Genomic DNA, 13986 nt, shown 5'->3' on the forward strand with positions numbered 1-13986 from the left:
ATTAGAGATTAGTCTAACTAATTACATTATAATTGATTTCTGTTCCCATTACTAAATTAAAAAAAAAAAAAAAAAAAAAAAAAAAAAAAAAAAAAAAAAAAAGATTGTTGTTTTTTATGCTGTTACATCAATTTCATATACTAATAAATCTGTACAATTATAAGTGCTTTTATAGTTCAGTTAATCTCATTTTTCTAATATAAATAACTACCCAACGGAAAGGTAGATTTATCATATAAATAAAATTGGAGTGTTTTTTAATTTGAAATAAGTCTTTTTTTTTTTTTTTTTTTTTAAATACTGATACCTGTAATCAAAATTTTTTTTTTGAAGGGCTGTTGATATAGGGATTGAAAATCAAAGACACGACTGATTCACCAATTTATTGTTTTGTAGTTACTTTATTTTAAAACTATTATATCAATGTAATATTTAACCAACGTTTGTATTTACATGTAGAATGCTGTAGAGAGTATAAAGACGGTCTCTACAAATAGTAAGTAGGTATTTACAATGTACACACAACAGCTGCCCTCCGAGGGACAGATGTCCACTTTTGTGAATATGTTAACAGTAAACAACTAATCCTGAATAACATCGTCATCGTCATATATCTCTCCACCGACAACACAACAGCCACATCACAATGCAGTAGTCAAATCACAGGGCGACAGTCCCGAGTCGCGAACACGCTTCTAGCGAATTGATTATAATATCAATATATATATATATATCGTTAATATGTGCTATATATATATATATCTGAACCCAGAATTATTTTTCTCTCGTGATTGTCATTTAAAGTTCAGTAGAACATTTAAATAAATACATAAACAACCTCATTTGTTTATCGTGAGCAACGTAATGTACGACACACGTATCACTCCGGTAGACGAGTGTCGGTGGTGCTGACGTCACACAGGGTCACACACGTCACACAGGGTCACGGTGGGCGGTGGGTGGTGGGGTCAGTTCAGGAGCGGAGCGCGACCGCGAGCGCGGCGGCCAGCAGGCGCAGCGCGGCGCCCGCGGCGGACGCGGACCGGGCGCGCGCCGCGTTCGTGTTGCGGCTCAGGGTCGCCGCCATCTTGTCACCTGCACCGCATCATACATTATACATGTATAATCATTACATAGTATGAAACAAAGTCGCTGTCGCTGTCTGTCGGTGCCTAAGTGAGCTTAAATCTTTAAAACTACCCAACAGATTTTGAAGCGAATTATTGTAGAGGTAGATTTATACATATAAATAAAATTGGAGTGTTTGTTTGTAATATTGATGACGAAACACACACCACGATTGTCAATTCGGTTTTTTTTTTTTTTTTTTTTTTTATTAATTTTTTTCAAAATATCCTTTAATTTTTTTTTTTTTTTCCGGTTAATCTCTGAAATGGCTGGACTGATTTTGACAACTAAAATGGATGCGATAGATGTTTTTTGTGACTTTCTAAGGCTTTTATTGCGTTGATAATACATTGTAAAAAAAAAAAAAAAACTTTTTATGGCGTCAAAGACATTTTTATTTTAAAACTTTCTATCTTTAGCAAAAGAAAGTGAAGGTTAGCAACGCTACGTCTGAAGTCGCGGGAACATGGTTAGTATGTAAGGATATATTCTCGGTCCATTTTTATTCCTAGTTTACATTAATGAAGCCGGTGTGCAGGATAGATGCGGATAGTATTATATACTTTATTGATTTTTAAAGTTAATAGAATGACTAATAGTGTGTGTGTGTGTGTGAGTGTGAGTGTGTAGGTAGGTAGGTAGTTTACAACTAACAATGTTATGTGTGTAATTAATTTCACTGTCTAAAAGTTTTAATACTAAGCGACATACGTAGATGTGGGCGAATCTCTGTTATCAAACGCTCAATTTATAGCGGCGCAGCAGGTGTAGTTGCCGGAATCACACTAGTTAATAAAACACAATGGCGGCACAAATGGCAAACCCTTGCACTGCGTCTTGGGCCCTGCTAGATTGACGACGGTGACGCCGCGCGCATAGTTTATTCTCGTATGGAATATGATCATGCGCGAGTTAAAAATATATTCATATTACAAAAGAAGCACGTACTGCGGCGGCACCGGACTCTGCCAACCACACCACACACATACATACTACATTACAATTACAATCTATAATTCAATATATATATATATATAGATATTAATATATCTATATATATATATATATATCATAATATTACCACAGATTTAATGACTTTTTGTGAATGCTTTAGAAAAATTAATGTCAATGGGAATCGTATAAAAATTTTGAAATACAAAATATGCTTGTAATGATTCGTTCAAAACATATGTTAAATCATATTTACTGAGCACCGCCAAGGAGCAGAATCCTAAAACGATCTAATTGAATCGAGTGCTCAACGGATCAGTTGTTGGCCTGAATTATAATTTTTTAGACATGATGCCTATATAAATATACATTGTAAATCCTCTTAAAAAAAAAAAGCTGTGTTCCAACTTCAAGCGGGGCCGTTCTTCTCTGGATCTATATTTTTCGGCGGTAGGGAAGATACAATTATAATGTAAAAATTTGACTGGGTTGTCGCGGCTAAAATGTCCTACATGAATTTTGATTTTTGAATTTGAATTTCCGAAGCGAAACACACACACACACATTATATAAAATATCATGATAGTATGCATGGTCACACTTTTTTAATACATTGATGGTGGATGCTGCGTTTTTTTTTCGTCTACAAAATGAACGCCTCCGGCACCGCGATGTGCAGGTGCACCAGCCGCGACAGCGTGCCAGACCCCGTCGACACCTGACAAACACAACACACACACACACACTGATATACATCCATAGTATTATGTCACACATGTTACATTTTTAAATGCCCTTTTTTGTTAAAAAAAAAAAAAAAATATCTTACACCTACTCAATACGCTCACAAAATGTCATGAGAATCGGTCAAGCCGTTTCGGAGGAGTATGGGAACGAAAACTGTGACACGAGAATTTTATATATAAGATTATGGTGTAGTATAGTAAGATGTAGTACCTACTGGTTATAACTGCTCGCCTCGCTACTTACCTCTCCTGTGTGAGCGATGCAGAGTATCAAAACTAATACGTGTTGAATACAACATGGCAAACAAATACTAAATTAGTTTTGAAATTAGTAATAACCACACAAAGCAATCAGTGGAGTGGAGTTAGAAGTCAATTAGCTTGCCACCACCATTAGTGCACCACCAACCAACCGGCCGGTACACTCTCACTGACAGCCAATTAAAATAACATTTATATGTTAAACAATAGTTGATTATATATCCTCATCAATTCTGAACTGATTACGATCACTTTATTTAATATTAAGTAATTTCACGTGTTTAACAAAATGTTACATATATATTAAAACGTGTCACGTGTCACGTGTCACGTGTCACGTACCTGACACTCGTAGGTGCCGTTGTCCCTCTTCTGCACGTACTTTATCTGCAGGATCCAGTCGTCGGAACCCTCGCTGTGCAGCACCTGGCCACAACGTGCACCACGTGTACATTACTACACATATCAATGAGTTGACAACACTATAATCCAAGAGCCCATGGCGGCCAGACCTTCGTACTATCAGTAAATGTGAAATTTCTTCTATGTGTTTTCCCAACTCAGGTAACAATGATCGAACAAACGATGCAGGTTTCATAGGTGGGGCCCATGAAACCTGCGTCGTTCGTTCGTGGTTCCTTTGGCAGGTAACAAACGATATGAAATTTTATACACCTTTGTTACCTGTTACCTGCCCAAGTTTCCACGATTCAAGTTTCATGTGTCGGGGACACACATAGAGGTCGAGGTCTGGCCGCGATGGCCTCTTGCTCTACTATAATGATTCAATGCTTTAATTTACTTGAAAGCGCTCGTCGTTAGTGTACATGAGCACACCGGAGCTGATGATGTGCCAGTCTCGGCGCCGCACCCACGACACCTGCAATCAGTAATTGCTATTTATACTTAATGGCACTTCTCAAGGCACTTTAGTAGATTAAAAAAAAAAAATCAAAGTCCACAAATTTTGAAAATTTTAAATTCATAGTTTAACAAATAGTTTTAATTCTAGAAAACTTGGGGCAATTGCGTCGTTATTTTTGACTGTGGTTCTAGAAATCTATTTTGGGTTACGGTTCCAAAATTTAAATGAACAAAAATAATAAAAATTAACCACCATAACCGAAAAATGGTTACAGTTTGACCAAATGGTTTTTCTTAAATGCCCATAATTTTCAAACTGCATGTGATATATTATATTTCTGATTTATTTTTTTTATTTTTCTCATGATGGTTACAATGAATCGTGTCACAGTGTAGTGATACACAGGCCTAGTTAATAGAGTGAATACAGTAGACATAGACCGTGAATACTGACAAACAGATAAGTTACTGAAAAACTACTAAGTTAATGATTTAAGGAGATGTGTGCGTGTGCGTGTGCCTGTGTGTGTGTGTGAGTGTGTGTGCGTGTGTGTGTGTGTGTGTGTGGGCGGTGTACTGACCCCTCTCTCCCCGAGATTCCGCACGGGGCAGTGCAGGAAGGCGACGGCGCCGAGCTGCGCCAGCACGTCCTCCTGCGTGTTGTTGATGGTGGGCTCGCGCAGCACGTGCAGCGCGTCCAGCGAGCCGTACCACAGGTCGCGCCACGCCGGCACCTCCGCCATCTCCGCGATCTCCGCCATCTCCGCCATCTGCGCCACGTCCACCTCGTCCGCGCCGCCCGCCTCGGTGGCCGCGCCCCCCGCGCCCGCCGCGCCCGCCGCGCCGCCCTCCTGGTCCGTCTCTACCGCCACTATAGACGACCTCCCGACGCGACGCAGCCGCTCTGTGCATTCAAAACCATTGACGATTTAATTTATGATTGACATTAATATAAAGTGAGGCCCGCTAGCAATGTATCACGTCAGGTCGACCTCTACGCGGTTCTCCATTGGAAACCATCGTGATAAATTCCCGATTAACTGATCTGACATGTTCATCCTATCATCCTCCACTGGTGGCACTATTCCATTATCATGCATGCATATCATTATATATATATATAAAGTGTGTCGTATGGTGTGTTGTCGTCGTGAGTGGTGAGTGGTGAGTGGTGAGTGGTAGGTACTGACCGCGGGGTGCGGCCACGCGGCCTCCTCCGGCGGCGGCTGTGAACGCTGCGATGAGCGCCACCGTGACGACGGCGGCCACCATGGCGGCTGCTTAGGACAGCGCGGGCCGCCTCTCAGTACCGCACGCTGCACCACGCCGCACCCACGCCATCCGCCTACGTGTCCTACCCTGCAACCAAGCAATACCATACTGCTACTTATTGTTCTACTAAAGCACCTACTAATTAGAAGGTAAACACTCTAAATAAATATTATATATGTCACTCTGTCTATCTATCTGTCGCGCTGTCACGTCACAAGTACTAACCCGATTTTAATGAAATTTTGTATACGGCTAGTCTGAGCCCTTATAATGTACAGGCCAACATTTTTTTTATTGCAACAAGGGGTTATAAGAGGAGATGAAAGATTGTTTAGAAGTATCGTCATTGTTAAAGCTAGAAGTGTGAAACTTATTTGTTAGGCTATTGATTAAAATTAAAATAATATGACAGTCAAAATTAAAAAAAAAAAATATACCCCTAAAAGATTAAAAGAAAATAGGGGAATGCAGTTTGTATGGAAATCCGTGATTTTGAAGTAAGAACAATGAAACTTTTTTTCTTTGGATTTTTTTGGGATAGCTTGTTTTTGTGATCAAAAATAAAGTAGTATTTTTCCTATTACATAAAAATATATATACATAATTGAAATCCTATGTATACGTAATACTCGTATATACCTATATAGGTCTGTTTTAACTTTTTATTTATTAGATTCAATGGTATTAATGTAGGCTGGGTCCGATCCTTCAACAAATAGTATAATGTTGTTGCTATAGTATAATCTAGTGCGTGGAGTTGCATCAATCTGCTAATCTGAATATGCAACGCAACACGAGACCGCGATCGGCGCTCTCGAGGGCGGCGGGGGCGGCGGGGGCGGCGGGGGCAGCGGGGGCAGCGGGGGCGGAGGGGGCGAGACATTACCGTTTAGGAGAGATGTTTTTATATGCGGTGACATGAAAGGGTTATCGTAAATAAGTGGCGACGGTTACGGACAGGTTGCGGGGCGCGAGGCGGGGCGCGGGGCGCGGGGACACGCCGACCGCCGTAAACTTAATGCTGGTGATTGATGACCGCCCCGCCGCCCCGCCGCCCCGCCCGCCCCGCACCAGATTGATGTGTTTTTTACGAGGTGATGTGTACTGTACATTGTACACTGTACACGTCGGTACAGTGTTGTGTACTTCCTGCGTCGCCGCCGCCGCAGCAGCCCGCGCGGGAACACACGTTACGTATGGGATGACACGCCATGTACAATATATACTGCACTCTACAGACATCACACACACACACACACATATTCCTCTTCGACTTTAGTAAAATGTGATCAAATTTCGTGGCGATCCAGAAAAAGTTCCCCAATTCGTAGAATCAACACTCATATTAGTCAAAATCTCTCACATAAAAATTTATTGAAATTATAAAAAAAAACTTAGCTGAACGAAGTCGAAAATAAAACGGTTACCTTATTACAAAGAAACACCGTTATGATCATCATTGTAATGAGCAAACCATTTTATTTTCGATCCTAAAGGTTTACATTTTATCAGTGGTGTATACAACATATCTTTTAAATTGGTTTTACAGGCCAGACATGAAAACATTGTTATGTTTTAACTAATCAAACAGACAGAGTTACTTTCTCATTTAAAAGTCATAAGAATGGGGCACGGGCTGGACATCGAATTATTTATTAACCGAAAACAAAATTAGTGAATATTTTTGTCACAAGCTATAATAAAAAATTATCAATAATTAAAATTTGTAATAATTTAGCAATATTTATCGCAACCTACAAGTGGGAATATTAAAGAAATCCCAGCAAATATATGAATATTACATTACAATTTATAATATGTTTTTTGAAGTATCGCTATGTTATTTTAATATACTATATTAGAAGAATACTTGAAATCCAACATCACATAAAGGCTTGCTTCTATTTTTTTATATTCCACATTTACATTTAACTTAACTGTCACATACGAGTTTAATATTCGGTGGTACCAACACCAGTGGTACTCTCGTCACGTTACATATAACCGAGTACAGCACGGGTACAGGCGAGTACAGGCGAGTAGAGCGCGAGTACCCGTAGCTGCTACAAGCTAGGATGTCCCGCGTAATGTTAACAGGTCCGCGACACGGCAATTTCCGATTCCGCGCTAACTGGCCGTGACCTTGCATTCTATTAGATGTATCCAATCGATACCGTTCACATGGCGAACAATTCGTTTGTCCTAAATTTGATTTACTAGGAGGCGCACAAATATCATAACTTGGGTCGGTGGCGTAACCTACGTACATTAGGTATCACCACTTTATTCAATTCAGAATAGTATATAGCACATGACACAGCTGTGTACACGATACAAGAGCAGAATGTGAAAATAAAAACGTGTAGCATGCGTTCTGGCTGCACTGCACTGCACTGCACTGCACTGCACTGCAGCACTGGAACCATATTGATAATTGTATGCAACGATTGAAGTTTACATTCAATTCAAAGGAACTTCAATAGTCTTGATAGTCTTACTAATAAAAAAAACGCGTAATTTTTTGAGTATGGATGGATAGATGGAAGGTTGATACTCTTTCACGCAAAAACTACACAACTTTTGATAAAACCACAGATAAAATAATAAAACTTTACAACTTTAATATAACTTTACATCAGAATAACACATAGGCTATAAATTACATGCAGGAGTAACAGCGGGCGCAGCTAGTATATAGTATACAAAAACTGGCATCGTAAATCGTTAGCGTGGGCCACCTGCCCACCGTTCCATTATCGTCCATTAAAGAAAATATACACGAATCCTTCATATAGGTACATGAACAGAAAAAGTACAAAAGTGGCATGAACCCTCAATAATAATCGCAACCATTGTACAGTGAACAAACACGACAATTATTAAATGCAAACAAAACTAAGTGTGTTAAATTTATTATTTGGTGAACCCAATGTAAGGCAGGTGGACTCAAAAGTCAAATTGGACAATGGACCTATTCATTTTGTTGATGATACCGTGTTTCAATGTTATATGATTGAACAGAGATTAAGTGCGTATCGGTTTCTATGTTGATTGTCGCATGCCTAATCCTTAATGTCAATCACAATTACATACATATAAATACAATAAAATTTAACAAGTTTCTTGCTCGTTCGTCTTGTAACGAGTATACGTTCAGAATGTGCGGTAGAATAAAAAAAAAAAAAATGTGACTATTCAAAAGTGCTTATATAAAGTTTATTAGATTAATATTATTTTTACATTAGACTGTAAGTTGCAAAGGGATTCCGAAATCTTTAAATTGGCGAGTAGACTTGGTTCTGTTGGATATGCGTATACATAAATAATTAGACAATTAACAGACTAGCATAGCAACGATTAAACTATTTAGTATTTTGTCATGAGGTAAAGCAGCTGATATAAATACAATATTAAAATTAATAGATAGGTAAATAAAATTTTTATTTACGTTAAAAACAAACATCAAAACTAGATACACAGTTACATTGGTCAGTCAACAAAATACAATACAATACAGATAAAATATAATACAGGTACAAAAAAAAAATAGTCCATACGCAAAAATGGCAAAATCGCCTGCCCCAATAGTTTTATGGTATGGGTTCCAGGGAGTCATTGCGAGAGTGTTTTAAAGATCAAATATCCTCACAGTTACTCAATACGTTTCGAAAATGTCATATATACCATGAAATCATGACATATTTCAATATTTATATATTATATATATATACTAGGAAATATATTGACAGTTGAAAAAAAAAGTTTGTGATTACACTAAAAAGCTTACGTAATAACAACAAACTCGTTTTACCTAAACGGCGTTTGACTAAACTTAGTAATTCTTTTTATGGGAATTGCGTAAGTTTTTATAACAACCAACTGTCAGACCTTGTCCTAAATATCGCAGACAAAAGATTCAAATGTCTTATAAAACACTTTCTTTGTTAAGAAGCTTATTATAAAATTGAAAATTTTATAAATGTTTAACTAAATAATAAGTGATCTAACGTAAAATTCATGCGCCGACAACATTTACCTGATTGTACAAAGAATGTGTGCATAACTGTTTCTATGCTGATTGTCGTATGCCTAATCCTTGTTATTGTATATTAAAACAACATTTATTCAAAAGAACAACACGCAAGTTTCTTGTTCCTTCTTCTCGGGATGACAGTTTCCGATTGAGAGGTAGAATAAAAATAATATGACTATTCAAAAATGCTTACGTTAAGTTTATTTCTACTTCTATACCGAATGTTTAAAAAAAGCCGAATGGATCAAATGTTACATAGAATTCCTATCTGCCTTATCTAGTCCGAATACTGGTCAATACTTATTAAAAAGCTTAGCGTGTTTTAAAACATCACATACCTGTGATGTGATTTAGTTTGATACATTACGCTATTTTGTAAACTATTTTAATTTCATTCAAATTCAAATTCAAAATATCTTTATTCACGTAGGTCTATTACACACTGTTATGATATGTCAAATCTACCGTCAGTTCGGAATGATTTCAAGATGAGGATGAGGATGAGGATGAATTTTAATAATAGAAGCCAACAGAATATCAGCGCTGCAGTTTTATCTGTAGCTTTATGCTGAGTTGGTTGCTTATTCTCCTATGCGGCACATGAAGCTACCTCCACTTCTATTATTTGTATCCCTACTTATTTTCCTATACCATAATTATATAATTATTAAATCTCTTGTATTGGAGTAATTTAAAAGTAAAACATAATACAACCAGTGTTCTGTTCCACCCTGTGTGTACGACGGCACAATGTCTTATCACTTCCCATCCATTGGTGTGTGAACTAGGTCATCCTGGAGGCTGCATTGCAAACTAAATACGGAGCCTGATATCTTAATTACATCAAGTTTGATTGGAGACGTAAGGCTATCTAACTATCAAAACTATTAAGGGTGAGGTCGGCCGTTGTCGCCGTCCGCCGTCCACCGTCCGCCGTCCGCCGTCCGCCGGCGCGGCCGTACGCCCTCGTAGTTGTTTAGAGTGACTCTCATCAATCATCCGTTCGAGACAAGTAGCCATACAAGTATTCTCTATAAGTGCCCACACTGACTCGTTACTAGTATACATTAGTTTAGTAATTCATTTACATCAATACTAATAACTAGTCGGAGTTTCGGAGTACAACACAACTCTACTTGGGAACTTTTTTTTTTATGAATTTTAATGGTATGGTGCACCGGCCTGCGTTAACGGTATATCGCTAGTAGCGAAGCACTAGTGGAGGATGATAAGGTGAACATGAGGTCATGTCAATTAGTCCATCGTGACAAATACACCAGGAATTTATCACGATGGTATCCAGGTGAACCGCGTGGAGGTCAACCTGACATGGTACATTGCTAGCAATGGGGTCGTGAGTTCACATTACTAACAATCTCGTTCCCCCTCTAGTATATATTAATAATGCAAAAATAAACATTTACTGACATTAGTTGAAGGCGCAAGTCTCATCATGTGAATACGGCAATACATCATCAATACATTTATGAAAATATCATGTACGCCAGGAAGAATATAGACAGTTTCAAAAGAGTTAGTGATTGCACTAATAAAAGCTTACGTAACAATAACAAACTAATTTTACCTAAATGTCGTTTGGCTAAAGTTAGTAATTCGTTTTATGGCAATTGCGTAAGGTTTTACAATAAAATACCAGAGTCTGTTATAAATCTGCCAGAAAAATTATTAAAATGTCAAATAAAACAGTTCTTTGCAAAAAAAGTCTACTATAAAAGTTGAAGAATTCGTTAACGATAATAATGTTTTTATAGAAAAACTTTAAATCCATAGCACTGACAATATTATCTGATTACACTAATAATGAGTGCATAGCGATTTCTATACTGTATACACATGTTATACTGTAATTATTTATATAAATAAACATCTATTAAAAAGAGCAACACACAAGTTTCTCGCTCAATCTTCTTGTGATGAATCTGCATTCCGAATGAGTGGTAGAATCAAAATATGTCTATTCAAAAGTGCTTGTAATGAGTTTATTTGAATAAAGATTATTTCTATTTCTATTTGACACCTCCGTTGAATGACTCTATTGAACTTATTTGTTTACTTAGTATAATGTGTACTGAAAATTTTCAGTCTTGGTCACTCCTGTTTTCTTATACCACGTAAATCTATGTTTTACAAGACCATTCTTTGAGTTTTTTTCTCTGTTACAAAAGCTAATCAATCATGTAAGGAGACTGTATGTACTGTAAAATGATGTCAAATATATGAAAAATTAAATACATAAATATCAGCTCCGAATGATTTGTAATTGCTAAGAAAAATTTATATCACTAACATCAATATTGGGGATGCGTCGTCATAACATGCCTGGCAGTAGCCCAAAACCCTTTACAAAAAAAAATATACGATGACAAATATAGCTATACAAAGTGGCGGAAATTTCTTTCGTAAGTGTTGTAGTTTGGTTTGAGATGGTACAAGGGTACTACTGTACTAGTACTAGCATAATCTTAGAATTTGATGATGAAGCGGTATAGAAAACTGCGATTATAACTATATCAGCAACAAGCAATATTAGGAGAAACATCAAGAGTAGGTAAATAGATTTGTTTAAAATTCGTGCAACCAATTAAGAAATTATTATGAACCAATGTCAGCTCGGTGTCGCCTTCTTACTAATAAGGATCTATTTGTGCTGAGAGACGTCGGTGTAGGACAGAATCCAGCCCAGCCGAGAGATGATGACGAGGATCACACCTTCTTTACGCACTTGTAAGATTTATATTATTTTAATTCCGCTACAATTAGCATGTGTGAGATCACAAATATTCAGTGCGGAAACTTGACTACCGTTACGACCTTCTCTAATGACGATCAAATTCCGACCGTTATTGAGTCTACATCCATATTGCGACACGTGTTTCGCCTCTGAACGAGGCGTTGTAAGGCGTTGAAGAGTTCGGAGTTCGTTGGCTTGAAAGCCTAGTGTTCATTCTTCGGCGACCAAACCGCGACTCTGCGCCGAAGAGTTAACTCAAGTTTTCACACCGAATATATTGTGATCTCACACATGCTAATTGTAGCGGAATTAAACAAAATAATGTAAATCCATCGAGTAGTGAAATGGACTTCCGCAAAATAACACCTAATTAGATTAAATATTTATATTGATTTTTTAAAGTAACTTCCCTATGTTATTGAAATACTGCTTAGGTCGATAAAGTCTGTATCATCTCACATCTCTCACTTTTATCACTAACTTATCGTAATGCGATGTAGCTACGGAGAGAATACGAACCCTCCAGAGATCCCTGGCAGCTATTTAATTATAGACCTCCGACGGCTACAGTGAGATATTTTCTCTAATTGATGGGTATAATTGTTATTACAGTCCTAAGATAATAAGTTCACTGTAATAACTGCACAGTTGAATCTTAACCAAGTACGTATGTACTGTAGCCGTCTCTCATCAACTCATTTCGAGGGCTGTCTCACATGATAAACTCTTCTGAGAGCTGATTGTAAACTATCCAAGTATTAAGTTAGATTATTTACATACAAACTTGTAGATCAACGTTGGGACGTTATTTAAGTAGTTTCTTTACTTAGGTACATGTCGAATGTGTACCTTACATACATAACATAGGTAGGTATGTATGCACGAGGAGGCACTAAACTATTCGGACAACGTATAACACTGGTTCATAATTATAGTAATTTTATAAGTACCATGTAATTTAAAAGTAAACCAGCCTACACAGACGGTAAATAAACGTCAAGTTTATAAGTTCGCTGGAGTTTAATTAGATTATTTATTAACATTCAATGATTAATACATGATGGCACCAACTAACTATTGGTGGTTTATAATTTGATAAAAGTTTCAAGCTGTGGTTATTTTTGTTTGTTTGGTAATATTTTGTGGGTAGGTACTTCTATGTAGTTCTGTAGGATTTCAACATAGTCATATTATAATATAAACTTCATGAAGCACTTTATTCTTATTAATAGGTATTAATAGGTAGCATTGCTGGGTACAAGTACTGTAACTTGAGTGCGATCAGTTACCTGCCCACGTATTGTCATGTCACGTTTGGCAATTATTGTAAGTGTAAGTCAATTATAATAAAGTTGTAACAAGTCGGTGGCAATCCATAGGTTCACATGTTTCGGCGGTGCACTGTCCGCGGTTCACACAGCACTAGTGGCTCGGTAGTTCAGTTGCCGGTCGCCAGTGGGAGGGTTCGGCGCGGAACGTCCGCGGCGGACTACTGTGTCTGTCTGACACTCGGCGGCGACAGAGACACGCACCGCACCACGGTCGCCCTGATACTGAGCCGACAACCAGCGACCGCCCGCGGAAACGCACGAAACTGAAACTCGCACATGTAGACCGAGAGCCTGCACACGACACGGACAGGCAGAGAAATTTATAAAAAATATTTCTAAGGTAATAAACGTATACGTAATAAACGTATACGTAATAAACTATTCTAAGATAATAATACGATGTTGTCGGTTGACACGATGTATATTACAGATGATAATAGACTCACAAAATGTACATGAAAATATTGATCTTATATACTAAATGACAATAGGAAAATGTAAGGTGGAGTGACTCAGTTTAGACACGGCAGTGCTTAGTAGACAATATTGAGTTTATCTTACTAGACATTATTAAATACAATTATTGTATTGATGTATCTAGGTAACTGTGTCCCATACTCACCATAACGTTGTATTTATATGACTTTA

General features: G+C 37.7%; 1 protein-coding gene across 1 annotated transcript; it reads right to left on the minus strand.

The window, feature by feature from the left end:
- Positions 1-973: 973 nt before the first annotated feature.
- Positions 974-13480, minus strand: LOC131853151 (uncharacterized). The gene is made up of 8 exons (XM_059203973.1): positions 13297-13480; positions 5141-5309; positions 4532-4854; positions 3889-3966; positions 3429-3512; positions 2727-2797; positions 1952-2013; positions 974-1095 (listed from the first exon to the last, which is right to left on the minus strand). The coding sequence occupies exons 2-8, from the start codon at positions 5220-5222 to the stop codon at positions 974-976; spliced, it is 822 nt and encodes a 273-aa protein (XP_059059956.1). The 5' UTR covers positions 5223-5309; positions 13297-13480.
- Positions 13481-13986: the final 506 nt, after the last annotated feature.

This window comes from Achroia grisella, unplaced genomic scaffold, assembly GCF_030625045.1.
Source record: "Achroia grisella isolate CSIRO2021 unplaced genomic scaffold, CSIRO_AGI_Agris_v1 utg8986, whole genome shotgun sequence".
Classification (NCBI taxonomy): Eukaryota; Metazoa; Arthropoda; class Insecta; order Lepidoptera; family Pyralidae; genus Achroia; species Achroia grisella.

Bases quoted from the DNA above. Each gene is read 5' to 3' on its own strand.
- LOC131853151 (XM_059203973.1), bottom strand. From the start codon at position 5,222: ATGGTGGCCGCCGTCGTCACGGTGGCGCTCATCGCAGCGTTCACAGCC. The intron at 3,513-3,888 runs GTAAATTAAAGC...CGTTGTGGCCAG, and splicing joins CTAACGACGAGCGCTTTCAA to GTGCTGCACAGCGAGGGTTC. The intron at 2,798-3,428 runs GTACGTGACACG...TGTGTTTGTCAG, and splicing joins ACGGCACCTACGAGTGTCAG to GTGTCGACGGGGTCTGGCAC.